A 19,390-nucleotide genomic window follows, 5' to 3' on the forward strand; every position below is an offset into this window, starting at 1 on the left:
GCGAGGTGGGGGTTGGTCTGTTCTCCCACGTGCCTGGTGACAGGACGATGGGGGAATGGGCTAAAGTTGCACCAGGGGAGGTTTAGGTTGGATATTAGGAAGAACTTCTTTACTGAAAGGGTTGTTAGGCATTGGAATGGGCTGCCCAGGGAGGTGGTTGAGTCACCATCCCTGGAGGTCTTTAAGAGATTTTTAGATTTAGAGCTTAGTGATATGGTTTAGTGGAGGACTTGTTAGTGTAGGTCAGAGGTTGGACTAGGTGATCTTGGACGTCTCTTCCAACCTGGATGATTCTCTGTTTCTGTGATATGAACTGTGCTAGAGACTTTTAAAGTATCTTTAGGCACCAAAAAATGAGGATTATGTAAAGTAATACCAATACTGTTCTATAAAACCCAGCTTATCCTCTTATTTTTCCTCAAAGGATGTTGTTTTTCATTGTCTCCCGAATAGAGAAAGCTGTCTATTCAACGGACATCAAGAAGGAATAACCCCCTTGGGTATGAAAAAAAAGAGACAGCTCTGGGACAGTTCCAACCTGAGGCCTTACTCTAACCACTGTGCAGCTCACATATCAAAATAGTTTGGATATTCATGTATTTAATTATGGCGGGGTTGCTACAGCAACATCATGTACAACGTACAACTCCCATCACATTTCCAACTGCAGCTGTATGAACTAGTTTAAACATTTTATTAGATTTTTTTTTGAATTTATGATCAAGTACAAACCCATCTCCACCTGACAGCTTGTCTTGTTGCTCACGATTTATAACAAAGCAGAAGCGCTTCCCACCAATCCCATCCAATGTTTGGGGGCAAGCACCAACAGATGTGCTGTGGGAACCTATATCACAGACCCTGTTGATTTTATTCCACTCTGGTGTAGCTTTGGCACATTGTCACATGGTAATCAATGCAGACCTTCCCCCTCACGTTGGTTTTTTTTTTTTTTTCTTTTACACAAGACAGCACCTCTACCAATATTTCTAGTTGTGACAGGGCGAAAATGGGCATGAATCAATGACAAAAGAATAGTAGTCGGAAAAAACCACACTTGTTAGGAATGGTGATAGACACATTTTGTCTCAGGCCACTGTTTACTAATAAACAGCATTTTTACTAATAACTTGTCTATATGTAACATGTCACGTAAAATGTGACTTTTTGCATCTGGACAGACTTTAACTGTCTGTGTTCAGTTTTATGTTCAAACTGTCTGTGTTCAGTTCAGACTTTAACAGTACTGTGTTCAGTTTTGGGCCCCTCGCTACAAGAGGGACATGGAGGTGCTTGAGAGAGTCCAGAGAATGGCAACAAAGCTGGTGAGGGGTCTGGAGAACAAGGCTTATGAGGAGCGGCTGAGGGAGCTGGGCTTGTTCAGCCTGGAGAAGAGGAGGCTCAGGGGAGACCTCATCGCTCTCTATAGGTACCTTAAAGGAGGCTGTAGCGAGGTGGGGGTTGGTCTATTCTCCCACGTGCCTGGTGACAGGACGAGGGGGAATGGGCTAAAGTTGCGCCAGGGGAGGTTTAGGTTGGATGTTAGGAAGAACTTCTTTACTGAAAGGGTTGTTAGGCATTGGAAGGGACTGCCCAGGGAGGTGGTTGAGTCACCATCCCTGGAGGTCTTTAAAAGGCGTTTAGATGTAGAGCTTAGTGATATGGTTTAGTGGAGGACTTGTTAGTGTTAGGACAGAGGTTGGACTAGATGATCTTGGAGGTCTCTTCCAACCTAGACGATTCTGTGATTCTGTGATTAACGTCTCTTACCAAACTATTACAATTGATTTTACCTCTACTCAAGACAATGCTTGAATACGCATCAATTTCAAAAAGAGTAATTTTAACCTGACATTTTTGTTTTCTCAGTGTTTGAGCCATTATTTTATACCACTGCTTCGTAAACCCTCATAATTATCTCAGAAGGCCTACATGCCATCTGGTACACTCAACTTCATCACTGGCATAGCAACAAAAGTGCAGCTGAAGTAAAACAATCAAATATAACAACTTCAATGTTGCATGTAAAGCAATTCTCTATGTAAATAGGTTCCCTTCATATTTCTGCTACTGAGGTTTAGAACAAGGTTCTTTCAAAAAAGTATCGCAAATCACCGTTCAAAACAATAGCAGAGAGCAGTTTTGTCAGTTCTCCAGTAAGCATGAGCTGTCTAACTGGCATCACTACCACCTCAGAAGTTTTCCCTGCCTTGCTTGCCAGGAATTCAGTATAGCATGTTAATAATACTAATACCTCCCAATTACTTAGTCTTTTCAAGTTCAAAGCTTTGCAAAAAATTGAAATAACCTACTACAGCAATTTCCAGATTCATGCTAATTCCTGTTAACACAATGCTTTTAAAATCTGACATGTTCTGGAGTGTTGAATTTCATCTCTTTCATTTTCAGTATTTTCTTAACTTTTATCTGTTTTTTTTTTTTTTTTTTTTTCCCCCCAATTTCTGGAATTTGTGTCTTTTTTTTTTTTTTTTTTTTTTTCCCCCCGAGACTGGTGGTACTTCTTCCCTTGTTGAGTCAAAAATACAGACTGACCTGAGTTGGCACTTCCCTTTACACTGGCTTTCTCCAGAGTAACCTTCCCTTCCCAAGTCTTTTGTTAACACTCCCTCAGTATTTGACTTTGTCCTTGAAGTCAGTCAAGCAATGTGGCTTAACATCTATCACACACAAATTATTCTCACCTTGAGGAAAGAACGGGCTCTGCGTTGTCTGGATTTTTAAACTATGGATGTATATATGTGTGTTGCTGTTGTATATGTTGTTGTTGCTGTCTGTTGTATCAGACAATCATGCCAGACGTGTTAACACTAGCACAAATGCTTTGCAAAGAATGTCATGAGCTTTGTGATGGTTATTAGATCCCAAGGGGATGTGAAAGTGCCCTCATGGTCCATCCTTTTTCTTCTTCTGACCCTCAGCCATCTTAGGTTCCTACAAACTCCACTATTTCCTTTCAGAGGAGTAAAGAGCCTTTTAGGTGGGTGGAATATGAGTGTAAATATGTCAGCTGGCAGTGTCCAGACCCTGTGTGACAGGCAGATCCCTCTCCCTTTCTCAGGCTGACCCGATGTTTGCATTATTTACCATAGATATGAGTTGTAAAGCAAAGTTCTCCTCAAAGAGCCACAGAGCAATTGCCTTTTCATGTCACCAGTGTCTGTAGCCCAGGCACTCATTTTTTCCTCAGCACAATTTAGCCTTCCTCAGACGATAATCTCATATGACTTCTGCACCATCAAGACTTCCACCACCTGCCACCTCTGCAAATCCACCTGCATCTATCTCTGTGGGGAAAATCTGACTTTCATTCAATTTACAGGTTCAACTTCAACTTTTCCTATTTCAAGTCCTCTGCTATCCAAATATGAGATTAACATTTGACCTGAAAGCAAGACATCTTTACTGGAGCCTGGATTGGAAAACGGTTCCTCCAAATACGTTTGCTCCTCAGCTTAATTATGTTACTTATTTACATGTTCAGTGGTCAGTTTTCTATTCTTGCTCTAGAATAGAAGAAAAAGACAAACTTCCACAACAGCACTGTGGAATAAGAGAAGACAGTACTGAAAGACACCACAGATGGGTTTGTTACTTAGATATGCAACATGGAGAAGCATTTTGAAGTCCGTACCACTTCTCCTTGCCATTTTCCTGATGGAAAGGGCAAAAGAACTGCAATTGGGTACAAATGAGTCAGATTGTCTGCTCGTGCCGGGTGTACGTGTTTGTTGAGCACTGCAATGTGTTGTTAAGGTCATAGGGGCAAAGGGAGCACTAGACTACTTCTTTGAGAGAGTCCCTTTGAGGGGAGCAGACTTCGTTATAATGACAATAACGATTCAGTATGAAGCAGCCAAGACTACTGATGAATACCGATGACTGAAAATAACACTGATAGAAAGAAATTTCCAGGTAGACCTAATGTGTGCGTAGGTGCCATCTCTGGAAACACTTGGAAACGCTCCAGTTTTCAGGCTGCGGCACGTTTGCCAGACAGCAGCACGTCGAGCCCTGCCCCACGCAGCTCGGTAGCAAGCAGCGCTGGCAGGGGCAGATAACCAACCCCACACAGCACAGCCGTGACCCCACGTCGGGCATTTGAGCTGCTGTTAATTTTAACGGTGTGTAATGGTAATGGTGAAGAAGCAAAGTGTACAATGGTAACGGTGAAGGAGCTCCGTGTGAGCACCATGCTAGACCTGGCGGGATGGATGGGGAAGTGGTTTGTGTTTCTTTATTTGGTAGTACAACTTCTCCAGAAGGTTTTTAACAGCAGCTGCACCTGGCTGCCCAAGATAACATTTATTTATTCCTGCCTGGCCTTGCAGCACGTTATTTCACATGTACCTCTGGTACCTCTGAGCCTTTTGAGCTCTGGTACCTCTCTGAGCTCTGGCACCTCTCAGCCTTTTGACGTGTGTGAGTGCACTGCCTTGGCCTCAGCTGCCCTCAGTGAACTCCACAGGCCTTCCCCTGCCCAGACCAAGCTCCCCGAGCACCCAGGCCACACACCGCGACCTGACGCCCACACCCCAGCGCCTCCACACCCTGAGGGGCGCCGCCGCGTCCCCGGGGACCAGCGGCCGCCGCGCCGAAAACGCGCGAAGCGGGCGGGCGGGCGGGCGGAGGAGCTCTGTGACGTCGTAACGGAGCGCCGTCGCCGGCGTCTCGGGCTGTGCGGGGCAGCGGGGAGCCGCCATCGGGGCGAGAAGCGGTTCCGCCACCCCGCTGCGGCTCGGCTCCTTTCGGCTCCTTGCTTCGGCTTCGGCTCCGGCTCGGCTCGCGCCGCTCCCTCACGCCGCGCCGATGCGCGGCAGGTGCGTGTGAGGGGGCCGAGGGGGCTGCCGCGCCCTGCCCGCCCTGCGAGTCGCCGACCGTGCGTGCCGCCCGTCCCGTCCCGTCCCGTCCCGTCCCGCAGGCGGTGAGCATGAGCCTCTTCAACCTGGACCGCTTCCGCTTCGAGAGGCGGCGAGGCGGCGCGGGGCAGGAGGCCCGGCCGCTGGGGGCTCGGGGGCAGGCCGCCGCCGCCCCGGCCGGCGGTGGCGAGGAGCGGGGTGAAGGCGAGGACGGCGGCAGGCCCGGCTCGCCGGCCTCGGGCGGGGCGGAGAGAACCGGTGAGTCGGGCGGCACCGCCGCGTTTCTGCAAATAAAGCGGCCGTGGTCCTGCTGTGGCTCTGTATGGTGTGTTTTGCGAAGGCGCTGCCGTGTGCGTGCGTGTTTCACAGCGATTTCCACAAAAGGATGTTTAAATGGTTCAATCTACGTGTTTACGGTCAACTCAGTAACCTGGTAACCAGAGGTGGAATGGTTCTTCCAGTTCAGAAAGCAAGCTGTGCTTAAAATACATTAGTCTTTCCTATTCATATACCACTTCCCCTACTACTATTTTTTCATGCTAATATGTTAAGGTTTTCAGAGAGAAAAAAACCTTTCTGTTCTCTGGTGATCTCAATACTACACATATTTAACGTTTTCACTAGGCTAACGTAACGCACATCACAGGTAACGCTGAAAAGAGCGAAGACAAGCGTTCGTTTCTGTCTTTCGTTTTTGCTTGGGCCTGGTTTTGCAAAGAGCCGAGAAGCCTGTCGCTGGTCCTCACAGGCCGGTTATATTAGCAGTTCTGCAGCAGTCCCCTTTGCTGGCAATAGCTTGTGGTTTTCGTGGAAACGTGAAAAAGCTTGCTTATGTAGGCATCTGTTTTGTTTGGCTGATGCATTAGCAATATGCTGGTTATGTTTGGATTCATCAGCTGATACTGGTATGCTGCTGTAATGGCTGTCAACTGCACAGTCACATTCACTTGTGATTTTTTTTCCCTGTTTTGCTGACAGCTTTTCTGTTGTTGGAGGTGTGAGAACGGATCAGCAACAAGTCATTTTCGTTCTTCATTCCGTACGTTTTGGACATTCTTACTCTATCTGACTTTTGATACAGGTGTCAAGATGCAAGCGTCCTTGGAGAGATCAGGCAAACTGATTACGCATTTAGGTACTAGTGGAGTAACATCCGTTGGTGTTGTTTAACAGTTTCGAAGGCTATTTATCGTAGTAGCTTATCTATATGATAAGAGAACCTTTCATGTGAAGGAGGAGTTCCTCTTTCTTTCACAGGTGAGCCAGACAACATTACGGTAGACTGATTATTCCATGAATTCTGGTGTTGTGCAGGCTGACTGTTTTCAGTTGACTGGAGTGCTGTCTTGCGTGTATTATTAAATATCAATGAATGTTTCATGTTTAAAAATAAAAGAACAAGAATCTTGGCTTGATAGTTGCCAGTCTGCAGTTAAATAGCCTGTCCAAAAGGAGAGAGAGTGATTTGGTGGCAGGGAGAATGGTTGGACCAGATGATATTGGAGGTCTTTTCCAACCATAATGGTTCTATGATGCCACAGGAAGCAAGCAATCTGCAGCTACTGTGTCTGCATGTGTGTGTCTTGTTGAGGATTGCTAGAAAAACTGGCACTCAGAGGAAGTGTGCTTTGGGACAGAAGTAGTCTTCCTGTTTGTGGTAAGTCACTGTTTTCTGCAGTGTAGGAGATACTGATTGCCAGTGCTCTTGGGTGGTAGGCATAGATGAATACTAATGAATGATGCTGCTTGTTTTGTGGCTTGTCTTTGTAATTTTTTTCTTTTAATCTACCTTAATTAAAGGCTCGACTTTGCCAGTGGATGCATGTACTACCAAGACCAATGAAGTTTGGAGCTTGTGTTTTTTAAAGTGCGGGGCTTATATCCTACAAAGGTAGGACAGAGGATGGATGAATGGTGTAAGAGGGAAGGAATACCCACTATAGAGAGGCATCGGGTTTTTTTTTTGGTAAGAGTACAATAAAAGGGAGCCTAAAAGAGGAACTGTTGTGGAAGGCTAAGTAATAGTGAGAAAACACGTGGGAGGCAATTGTAACCAGCAGTAAATCAGAGTTAAGTAGAAGTGCAGGGCAAGATACCATGAACACATGCTGGTGTAGAACAGGGGTTCCAGTTAATGCTTAAAGTTGAGATGTAATCACTAGTACTTAGCATTTACGTAGTGCTTCATTTTTCACAAACATTGAGTGTTTAAAGAATTTGGAGTGGTTTTGCGCAAATATGTGAAAAAAGTCGCATCGTTTCTATGTAACCCATTTAATTGAATTGACTATTTTAAAAATCATGTAACATTTTCTAAGCCTATAGAAGTTAAGTGGAAATAAAGAACTCAAATTTTGTCTGTAAGATATGAGATACCTAAATGTGGAAGAATAAGCTAGATTGGTTTAGCAGTTGCGTGTCCTCTTTGTTTCCTAATCAGCATCAGGAAGACAGAATTTTTCTTCCTTTGGGTCAAATAAAACAGGCGGTTGTTGTTTTTCTGTATTATCATCGAGCAGATGCAGAGGTGACCTGCTTAGGGCACAGTGTACACTCTCTACTGCTAACTGCATAAGCAAAAGTATTGAGTTTTTTTGTACAAGAAGCTGTTTACATCAAGTTAGCTGAAAATAACCTTCTGGAAGTGCTCAGTAAATCACGTGAGGACAACAATTACCTGTATTTCTTCAGAAGACAAACACAGTGAATTTGAAAAATATTGATGCATAGAGCTGAGAAAAAGGGGAGACTGTTCCTTAGTTCATGTGTACAAACCAAAACAATTGATTAAATAACGGGTGACTTTTTTTGTCCCACTTAAGTTGGTATCACGCAGTCATATTGTGTATGTAAAAAGAATTTTAAAATCAGATGCTTTCCTTTAGAGGTGAATGGTTCAGCGTCCTTTCCTAGGGATTTCTTTGGATTTCCAATTTGTTGAATATCCCAAAAAGTGCTTCTAACAAAGAGAGACAAAAATAGTAATTCCATTCTTTTTAGGAAAAAAAAAAAAGTTAGATCGTGTCTTTTGCATGAAACACCATTATCGTTTCAGATATTTTTTTATTTTTCCCAGAACAAGCTAGTACTGGTAGATTGTTCTGCACCCTAGGTATGTAATGCTTCTTGTTGCTTTGTGTGGAACGTACATACCTTACGCTTTAATAAACGTTTTGCAGTATGATGGCCAGAACAATGGATTGTCTTTATGCGCTTATGTATTTTGCAAGCGATGCAGGCTTGCAGTGACTTTGCAGCTGAGTTAGAGGTGATTAATTCTGAACATCACTTCACTGAAGGGTAGGACCATCAGTGACTGAGGGGTAGTTACCAGATCATATTTGAAAGATACTGTCCTAAAAAGCTGTGGAAATGCATCAGGTTAGTGTATTGCAATTTTCTGTAGAAATCAGTGTTACTTAGTAAATAATTCACACATTAGGTTTTATTATTATGTGGTGAAACTGTCATCTTAATTGTAAGTAGCCTGGTGTACTAATATAATGAGATTATTCCAGCTGTAGAAATGGAGCAGAGCTGTGGTGGAAGTATATTAATTAAAATAACTATAATCAGGAATTTCAAAATAAGATTTGTATTCAAAAATCATGCTTGCAAACTGTTAACAGTAGATGGAAATAAAAGTTGTAGATGAAATTAAACCATTGCTGTTACTGGTGGTTGATTATTGTTTTTGTTGATATCTTTTCTGTGCAGTTCAAATATATAACCCAAATGATTGAACTATCAGGGATCAGTGTTCAGTGTTATGTCATTCACTTGCACTGGGGCTACATGTTTTTTGTGTTCTCATCTGTGGTCCTCTTTTTTTTTTAAAGACCAGAGGAAGCCTTATATTTTGCTTATGCCACAGTTCATAGGATATCATTCTACTTAATCATTTCTGGAAAAAAAGTAATGACTTCAGTACCTCGTCCCTGAGGATTCCTGGGAAGATAGGTTGAACTAAACATTTTTAAATGGTATCTTTACGAAGCATCTTAGTCTATTATTGATATTTAGGATTATTTTAGCAACTGAAGAAGACTTTCTTTGAAACAGGAATATTGATGAGTTTGTAGACTATAGCAATGTGCATTTGATACTGCTTTCTGAAACTGGGTAGAAATTACCTTCTATGAGTTTGTTGTGCAGTGGTCGTAAACATAGTAAGCTTCAAAGTATTACTTCAATTTTATTTTTATTCAGGAAAGAAAGGGCCAGGCTGCTTTGATCATGACGTGTGGTTTGTATTGTAGGTTATAATTAGAATTATAGGGCTCTGTAACGTGGCTCCACACTAGGTATGTCTTCTGAAAGACTGTAGAAAGTATGTTGTTTAAAAACAAAAAAAGTCAGGTTATATAGTGAAGCTCAGTAGAGGAGCTGTGTGTTTACTGACCATGCTGAACACAGCATTTGCTCTGATGTTTGAAAGAGTTTCATTTGAATACCATCGTCCCTGACTTAAAACTGTCACCACATACTTGTGCACAGTTGGATCCAGTTATTCTCATGGAGTCTTTTTTCATGAGAGCGAAAATTAGTTGTTGGGTTTTTTCATTTTTTTTTAAACTAATACTACTGTACAAGGTTATGATTTGCTCTAAATACATGGGAAGGACTCCTCTTCTTGCATGTGTGACTTACTTTTTTTCCCCCCATCTGTCCTCTCAAGGGATTCTGTTCAATGGAATAGGTGGAGGAAGCAGAAGAAGGAAATAGTGCTTTTTTTGAGAGGGAGAATGCTTTTTCCTAGTAACTCAGCATTTCATAGGTATAGGGGTTAGGAGCTGTCAGGAACAGTGATTGCTGTTTAAAGTAAAAATAAAATGAGAAGGCACCAAGTGGAGAAGTAAATACACTTTTCATTTACACCTAAACTTCTTGCAAGGCCTATTCTAAAGAACAAAATCGTTTTGAAGGCTGTGTTGTTTTTGTAAGCTAGTTGGTTTCTCTTTATATCCAATAAGGATGCTTCTTACCAAAGCTGTAATGAGTGCCTGCCTGCCTGCATGCGTGACCTGCTATTGCAGAAGGAGTGTGTTTGGAATATAGCCTAACTTACAAGGCAAAGATCATGCAAACTGGCTTGATCGATTGTGTTAATTCAGTAGAGATGGAATGTTTCCTTTTTCTTATAGAGATGTTATGTTACTTCTATTCAATTCTTATACTCCGCACAGTTCTGTGCTATTGCGATAACCCTCGCTTGGCTAGCCCATCTTTATAACGTTCAGAAATGTTGTGTTTTAGTTTGCTAAACTAGAACTGTTTTTTCAACCAGCTAGAGAGAGGTTGCTGGAACAAGTTTGCCCACGTCTTTATATTTAAATTCAATTAAAGTGTTTGATACTTACCCTAATGTCTCTTCTCCTGCATTCTTCTTAAACTATCTACATATATATAGGTTTTACATAATGCAAATCAGCTCTGTAAGAGACAGCATGTCTCCTTCCAAATGTGGACAGGTAGGAAAAAGTACAGCTGGAGAACTCTCTGCTGCTAGGGTGTTGGTCTTGACTGCAGGAGGGCCTGTCCCATTTTGGAACAAACACTAAGCTACAGTGTGGGCTTCTCGAGGTAATGCCATTGCTTCGCTAAGTGAGACACTTGGCCCCGCTAAAAATCATTGCTGTATTTTTTTTGCCACACTTGAAATTGATAGAAAAAAGTCTCTTTTCATAAAAAAAGGAATTTGACATGTAGCTCACTTCTGCATTTGATTATCAGATGAATTTATTGTAGCCTCTTCTGCCAAATCAGCTCTGAAACCGGAGGTTACCTCTGTAGCTCAGCCTGATGTGTTTCTGTGCTGCTGAGCACAGGCAGAAGAAACTGCTGCTATTTTCAGCTGAAGTTCTGTTTCCAGAGTCGGCAGCTGAGAAAGCAGCATTGGTGTTTGACACATTGCCACGTTAGTTTTAAGAAAGGGTTGACACGCTAGAGGGGAGAGCATGCGCATGATGCTGTATTTACATGGTGAGGATGTGAAGTCCTTGTATACGAGGATTTCCACTGACAGTTGTATCAGTAAAACTCAACTCTCCCAGGAGTTTTGTAGCCGGGTCTCCTGCACCTGCCTTGTGTATTTTTTTAGTCTTTCTTATTCTGAATTCCTTTGGAGTAGGAAATGAGTCTGGAGAGTTTTTTCACCCATCTGCCTCCCAATTCAGAGTATATTATTGTCTGTCATTCATAGGAAAATATAGCTATACTTTATCAGTTTTTGGAGTTTTGTCCTCTTACAGCATAAATCGGAAGCTGTTAACAGCAGGGAGCTCCCATTTGTTCAGTACCAGCTGCGGAGATGGAATTTGTTCTGCTGTACATTGAGTAAAAGCACCTAATCTCTGCACCCCCGAGGGAGCACAGAGGCAGGTAGGGGAGCCTGAACAACACAGCCTGTCCCAGCTTCTCCTGTGGCTGTCCCAGGAGAGGCATCGCCCTGTGGGCATAGCGTGACACCCATTGCCGTGAGTCAGCAGCCAGGCCCTTGGGAGCACCCCAAGATGGGGGGACTGCTGCCTTGGGGGCATGGAGCTTGTTGTGGGATGTGGATAATGGCTTTTGGGGAGAATACAAAACTTGCGAGGGCGTGGTTGGGAGGAGCCAGAAGTAAGGAAAGGGAGGGATCGGAGTGGCTTGAGGAGGAACAAGTGTGAAGAAAATAGAGGGATAAGGGATTAAAAGAGACCAGTGATATGTAAAATGGGCGGCATATGCTTCTGGCCATGCCTTGTTCCTGATGGTCATAGTGAGGCCTGTCTTCTCATTAAAATGGTGTTCTGAATACAGAGTGAGGGGAATCTCCATGCCTGTGTCAGTGTGACTGCCAGCTGGTACCGGGCTGGTCCAGCAAGGAAGTGAGGTGGTCTGGGGAGTCAGGCAGGGACCAGAGGCTCTGAGTCGCCCCTCTGCATGTGCACGAGGCAGCTCCAGGTGAGGGCAACCCAACACATGAGGGCACTGACGTGGGCTACCAGGTTTTGTGTTTAGGATGCAATTTTATTCAATTGGAGATAAGTGAGAGCTCTGGTTTTGCGTGTGAGGACAGATGTATAGGGATCTGAGCAAGTATGGGAGCTTTTGTCAGTAAGAAGGATGATGCGCTCTCAGCTGGCCCCTCTCAGACTCATTACAGTGTCTGCTGTTCCATAGGGAAGTCAATCTGGAGGTTTCCAACTGTAACAGCTACTGAAACGAAAGCTGCCTGACCCTTGAATGGTGGCAAGCATGAATCTTGCCTTGGTGTGTTCAACAAGCTGGGCGTTACATTTTTAGTCCTGCTTCATCAGCGCTCATTTCTGATTAATGCCTGTGGTTCTGCAAGGAACATAGACTGGGTAACAGCAGCAGTGGGTAGGAAGCAAACTTGCCTGTCACTTGGGAAGCAGTTCCTTTGTGGGCATGAAAGAAAGACAAAACCTTTCCTGTTAGACGTGGTCAGTATGAAATATGGGAGTGTCAGATCACAGAGGTTTTTAGCTGAGAATTAAAACTGATTTATGATGTGCTTTTCCATCTTCCTACTCCTGTATTTCATCCTGATGGATTAATACCTGGTTAGATGTGTGTTTCATGTATTCTGTAAGATCTTACCTTTGCATAGCTAAAATCATCTGAAGATTGACTGTAACGAATACTTGTTTTGAGCTATTCATGGATGTTAAAGAAGTTTGAGTTAAGATCATTCTTACTTTTGTAATTGATGTTAATAATCTCCATTTTAAAGTTCTTTTTTTCCCCTCTCAGCAGTGCACTATATAACAGTACCATATTTTTTAGTTTATTGGGTACCTTTGGCCTTTCAAAGCCTGTATCGCCTAGCAGTTTAGTGTCAGCAAATTGCTTATCGTTGTGCTTTTGTGTTTCTATCAAATGCTGCCACAGTGAGTTATTTTAAATTTATTTTCTACAAGATTACTTTTGTACAGCAGATGCTCTCTGAAGCTGTCACATTCTCCACTCCGTGCATTCTTCATCCTTTCTTCAGTCATGTGCCTCCAGGGTTCATAATTTGTCTGGTCTTAAACAACATTACTTGGCATACTAACCGTTCTTTGTTTAGTAGTTCTTTTCATCACTGGCTATAAAAATAGTAAATTAGTAGAAAGGAATGAAGTATAGATAGAGCGTGAGGGAGTAGTGCATTGGGTCAGGTTGAGATTCTGGGCTCATAGCTTCTGCAAAATGCTTTGAATGCTTTTCTTCAATTGCTGACACGAAATGGCACACTTACGAGTTGTCAGTTGTTACCAAATATTTAGTTATGTGTAGTGCACATATAAAGATGCAGAGATAGGAGCTATACGTTCAAGTCCACGTGAGTCAACTACAAATTTGTCTTTTCCTAGTGTCTTGGTTTTTTTTTTTTTTTTTTTTTTTTTAAAACAAAAAAAGTGGCAGAACAGCTCCAGCCTTGGTAGGTACTGGATTGAGCCATATGTTTTAACCTGCCCAAGTTCATATGGGAGCATCTGAATTTTACAGTTATAACCACAATAACCACTTTGAAATACACAATATGTGAGGTTAGAGCACACTGTGCCTTTGGTACAGTGCTGGAAGAGGGCGACAGAGCAAAGTCTAATAAAGTGCAGGCTTTTTTGTTTTGGTTTACAGTGTTCTGATCCTCTCTCTGCTTTAGTTTCAAGACCCATTTTGTATATCACATGCTGTGTCATTTCCCTGTGCGGTCATGTTTTCCCCATCTAGATACGTGCATGGAACTGGCTTCAGGTGTAGCTGACAGGGATTTTACCATGCTATATTTGTTACTAGTTCAGGAATTGCATGAATAGCTTGGCTGCTTATGCTCATGGTTGTCTTCTGAGTATGTTCAGAAGTGAAGATTCAGTATAGGTTAGTGCAGGCACAGTGGCTCAGTTTTACAAGTTTCATGGCAAGTAATACATGGTTTGTGAGATGCAATTACAGTATGTACATGTGGAGACAGATTCTGTTTACCTTGAAAATACACCAAGTGTCCTGTGTTTTAAGTTTCCTACATAAGAATCGTCTAGAGCACAATGTGGAAAAGACTGGGTACTTAGATCGTATCTATAGGATTTGCATCTGTACCTGTTAAGATCCTCAGCGTAGCTTTCTAATCTTCAGTGTAATAGTGGTGCACCCTTCCTGAAAGGCTGTGACCAACAGATTATAAATCAGCCATCAGATACACTACTGTGTGTCTGTCCGTGTCCTGATTAGCCTGGAAGTAGCTCAGAGGACTCTGCTGATTTGTTTATTTCTCCCAAGATAAACATGCATTTAAATAATTACTAGCGCTCTTAAACTTTGTGGTTTATACTATACAGGCTTCTGTGTGTGTGAAATAAGATCACTGAGGTGATTTTGCCAGGTAAGTTACAGCTTACAGGAATTTTCCGTGCATAAGGATATGAGTTCTGTTGAAGTGGTTGCTCTGTATGATAAAGTCATAGCTATCTGATGCTATAAGTATGAATAAGTATTTGAAGTTTTAAGTCCTAAGTCATTTTCTCCCATCTTTTCTCCTATTGAAATTGCTTGCACAGGGTACTCCAGCGTACCAGAAACTCCTGAAGATGAGAGGACAACAAAGCTGTCTTATTTCAAGCGTCGAAGAGGAGTACAATTCCTAGACTTGTCTTCAGACAGTGAAGATGAAGAACCAAGAAATTTCCATTCTGCAAAATTAAAAAAGGCTCCAGCGGAAGATGTGATTGTAATGTAAGCTTTAACCTGGTTTTGTGTAATGTTTATGCAAGCTGATATGATGTTTTAAATTGTAATGCTGGATTAAAAATGAGATACTATGTTCTGGCTTTAGATCTTGCGACGTAACTGAACTCTGCTTGATTTTCAGGGGAAAAAAATACAGCTCTTAAGTGTCTTCTTTGAGAACATGGCTTAAGAGGGAGGAATTCCATGATATTGGACGATATGCATGGTGTTTATTTTAAGTTTGCACATTTGTCCCTCTGAAATTATTTTGATGGCACTTCAAAGCTAAACTTTAAAATATTAGCTTTAAGTTTTAAAACGTATTGGAGTTTGTCTAAGCCTGTTTGTTTTTAATGAAACTATAGAAGGACAAGAAGGCAAGCACTGCTTCTGTGTGTAGTGTAAGATTTTTTTGAGCTGAATTATTATGTATTAGGTGCGTGATGTGTTTTATTATACTTAGTGAAAATTTGTTAGTGATTTAGAAACATTTTTTGATGAGTTAGCAGGGAAGAAAATAGCGTGCACATGTCACTTTTGTGGGTGCTAAAAAAGGAGCATTGAGAGTGCAGGAGAGACGAGCTATGTGCAGGTATCTTACACGACCAGCTGGAATGGTTTGAAGAAACCCATGCTATTTATTATCTGCTAGTTATACATCTGTGTGACCAGAATGTGCTGGTTGTCTGTGCCCCTTAACTGTATTTCTGCCAAGCAAAACAGGATGGTTTAACCTGCATATGTTGATAACCTGCTTGAAATAAAGTTTGTTAACTTTAATGGGAATAGCAACGGGTCTTGGCCCAATTTTCAGTCCCTATGCAGAGCATGAAGTTATTGGAGCTTGTCAGCAGACATGAAAAAGTGCTTTTCCCTGCTACTATTAACTGAAATTATTGTGTTTTTTATGCATTTTCCTGAAGTCTCAACCTATAGCAGATACTTGGTAAGAAAAAAAAGATCTTCAGTGGTTTGCAGAGGGAGCTCATTATCTATCTATGAGCAAATGGTTTAAGTTGTAGATTGTGCAAGGATACAGGGGCAGCAAGGTGTTTGCATGCACCATATTGGCTTGTGTGCAGTGCTGTGTAAACAAAGTTGTGCTGCTTCTGGGATCAACCAGATTTGGAAGCAGTACAATCAGTTCCGTGCAGTATGGAGCAGAAGCTAATAAGCCATGCAGGATCCAACTTGCAGAGCCACATGTTGCTGTTTCCCCTCTGTAATCTGATTACTGGGGGAGAGACAGACAGATACCAAAGCAGCTCCCAACGATTCATCTGTGTCTAAAGTGAGCCATATCCTCTCGTACTCTTCATTATTCCTCTGTAGCCGCTGATCTCTGATGCACTAGGCACCCCACTGCTCAACACTTTGTCATGGCTCATTGGCTCAGGTGCTAATTGATGTACACTGAATCCACTAAACTCCCTCACGAGTGGCATTCTGTGTGAGCTAAAACTGGAAGGAAGAGTATGGCAGGACTTAGCTTGGGTCTGGCCAGGCTTATTAGTTCTGGCGTGTGCTGAATTTAGCTTGGTTTTGCACAGAATCAGCTGACCAGGTGTCTTTATACTGCGCTTCTTGGTACATGTTTTACCTAGAGTTTGGGGATTTTGTGAATTTCTTCCTTTATTTCTGGGTATCCTAGCCTCTGTTATCCTGGATAAAAGATGTTCTAGAGCAGAAAGTACAGATTTTCTAGCCTTAAGTGAGGTAAGCTTCCCTAGGTGAGTTGCTATCTAGGCTTTGTTGGAAAAACAATTCTAACATAATAGACTTTGTGGGTCAGAGTCATACTCTTTTAGTGGTTACACGAGCGTTTCTTCATGCTTGCTAGGAACGTGATTGTAGAGAAGACATGATGTATGCAACTCTGGCTTTGTTGACAAGTATTTAGATGTTAATCCCTGATAGGAAAGGATAAGGTAATTGCAGTATTACTATATCAGTTTTAGTTGACGTTCTCTTTATATACAATTTATAAAGAAAGTTTTTTCCTTAAGGCAGAAAGGTTTGAAATATGCTAATAAATTTTAACGTGCCATTTTGTTACGACTTTTTAAGGGGATGCTCGAATGACCTTCTGAAGCCTATGACTAGATTGGTTGGTGATTTGAAGAGGAATTTGGGTTATTCTTTGTTTTAAGGATCTTTTTTTTTTTTTTTTAGTATACTCGTTTTTTGGTGATAGTACAACCAGAGGGTCCAGGTGTCTGTGTGCCTTTTGAACAGGATAGGGAGGAAAGGATTACTCAAGGAAAAGTTGTCTCAAAATTGCGCATGTGTTTTGTGTCAGTTCTAAAACTAATGCAAGTTACCTGTTTCAACTGCTAAAGAAAGTTATAGCCAGAAAAATGGGTGTATTTTTAGTCTTTTACCTATGTATGTGCATAAAGAATAAAAGGTAAGTCTTTCTGGTAATGGTGCCCTGATGAAATGGCAAACTCCATAATGTTTAATTTTAGTTGAGGAAAGGAGGTTTTATGCATCAGTGGAGGGCAGTAGGATAGGAGACCTGTGCCTACATTCCATCTTGTCTGTGCAACTAAGTATCATCAAAAATACACAGAGCTTTCCTGCAGAAAAAGCAACCTGTAATAACAAATCTTCCAGTAAATTCAGGACTCCACTTTTTTTTTTTTTTGAAAGGGGTTCTACCCACATTCTGAGATGTTTAAGATACTACTTAAGGATCTTCACATTTTATTTCTTTGAGCTGAGAATTAGGACAGGGAACTGATGCTGCACCTGAAAAGTTTTCTATTTTTTTTTATAAAGAACTTAGATCTGTTTGTCTGTTGGGCAGATAAACACTAGACCATTTGAAACAAACTGAGATAGTCTGATGTAATTCAGTTATCTGAAATAATGAAATGTATTGATGTTTTTGTTAAATTGATCCAATTTTGTTAAATCGAGGTGTAAGTAACCTCTTATACCCCAGTACAAAGGTAAGTCATAGTATTTTGTCTGTTCCTTCTTCCCTTTGCCAAGTTGAAATGTGTTTACTGTAAGCAGAAACGTATACTAAACCATAAATGCTTTATTTTTCCCTGAGTAGGAGATAGCGCTTTGGGTACAACTTGGCTCAATTTTACTGAGTACATGTAAATATGTCTTGTAAGGAAGGAAACTGGATTTCAACTGTTCCTTACTTCTATGATACTGTTTTCAAACAGTGTCTCATGGGGAAGTTGGAGAGGGCGACAGTTTTACTACTGTATTTTTCTTTTTATAATATATGTTTAATGTGCTTAAATAATATGCAGCAACTTATTTAAAAAATAATAGTTTTTTTAAAAAGCTAACAATTTAATCATATAAATTTCTACTCATGTAATCCTGTTGGTTTGGGTTTACAGTGATGTTCTTGTAGAGTAAAATGTAAGAAGCAAAAATAAAACTTAATTCTTTATCTGTCCCTCATACATCGTAGCTCTGAAGAGTCTAAGGATGATGAGCAGCCTCAGGATGAATTGACCAAGTTGGCTTATGTAAATGGTGGAGGTCAGCTGCCAGACATGAAGAATGGTGTGGAGGAAGATATCAAAGGTGCAAAGCTGCAAACAATGAAGGAACTTTTCCCCCAGAGAAGTGACCAGGATTTACTAGAAGTAATAATGCTCTGTTCTCTTACTTTATTTTGATGACTGTTTTGTAGGCAGTATTTTATGCTTTTGGCATTACAAGAGGGAAGAGCCTCAAGTCTTCCTAGCAAAAGATGTTATCAAAGTAATACTCCTTGCAGGGGAAGTACAATCATGGAAGTTTATTTTGTGTGTTTTTTTTTTTTTAAAGTGTGTGTATGTGTGCGTATAGATATGTATAAAAGAATCAGGTCTCTTCAACAGTGAATTCTAGGGTACAGTACATTTTTCTATTACTTTGTGCTGTCCTGACTTTTAACCTTAATTAGAGCTACCTTGGTTCATAACTAGTGATAGCTGTTGCTGGAGTGCAGTTAACTGGTTAATGCAGAATGAGTGAAATCATTGTTAGCTACACTACATGAAACACTTCCCCTTTGCTTTCATCAGATTTAATGCTCAAAGCCTGTACTACTTCCAGTGAGGCAAAAAGAGTAGGCTTGAAATTACTCTAATTTCTTAAAATTATGCCTCTGTATAAACCTAAGATACTCTTGGCCATTCTCCAATGTACAGCACAAATCTACTGTAACATTATGGTAACTTATTACAGTAAAATATATCTTCATTAAGCTTACCTCTAAGTGCTGATACGTAAATAGTTTTTCAGTAGCTTTAGTTTTCAAAGATAAATGCATTTAAATTAATCTATTAAGTTTCCTAGTTGCCCAAGTATCCTTAAAGAAGTGCAGAAATTCAACTGGTATTCTTTGCTGGGTGATTATGGGGTTGCAAATAGCAATTTTTTATTTTATTTTTTTTTTCTCCTGGAGGTTATAGTATAAATTATGCTGTAAATGCCCAGAGCATATGAAGTTTCAATTACCACACAGAATGTACTTAAACCAAAGAGAGAACGGTTCATAGTAGCCTAGAAACTAACTAGAAATAATGCTTGTATAGTGTGTCTGTTTGCTGTTTTGTGGGTTCAATGAGGAGTGACTTCAGTGGTGTTTGTAAATGCTTAGTGGTATGTAGTGCTGATGGTATCTGTTCTCAGGAGAGCATAAGAGAGCTCCTCTATCAACACAACTTTGTAGTATGTAAGGGCTGTGCAAGCATATTTTCCGTGATTACATATCCACAACGTTCTTGAGGGAAGATGAGGGAATAATAGGCAAATCTATTGTTTCTTCACAAAGGATCTGGAAC

The 19,390-nt window shown here is 41.3% G+C and overlaps 1 protein-coding gene across 2 annotated transcripts in view; it reads left to right on the forward strand.

Moving 5' to 3' along the window:
• The first annotated feature begins 4,672 nt into the window (after nt 1-4,672).
• SMARCAD1 (SWI/SNF-related, matrix-associated actin-dependent regulator of chromatin, subfamily a, containing DEAD/H box 1) overlaps nt 4,673-19,390 on the forward strand; it is a 44,974-nt gene continuing 30,256 nt past the window's right edge. Inside the window, exons 1-3 of one of the 2 annotated variants that reach the window (XM_013189538.3) lie at nt 4,673-5,135; nt 14,420-14,594; nt 18,028-18,205. In XM_013189538.3, the coding sequence (XP_013044992.3) occupies nt 4,949-5,135; nt 14,420-14,594; nt 18,028-18,205 (540 nt within the window). In that variant the 5' untranslated portion in view covers nt 4,673-4,948. The remainder of the gene's footprint in view (nt 5,136-14,419; nt 14,595-18,027; nt 18,206-19,390) is intronic. The other variant, XM_066996369.1, reaches the window with a different exon arrangement.

The sequence above is a fragment of the Anser cygnoides genome, chromosome 4, assembly GCF_040182565.1.
Source record: "Anser cygnoides isolate HZ-2024a breed goose chromosome 4, Taihu_goose_T2T_genome, whole genome shotgun sequence".
Classification (NCBI taxonomy): domain Eukaryota; kingdom Metazoa; phylum Chordata; class Aves; order Anseriformes; family Anatidae; genus Anser; species Anser cygnoides.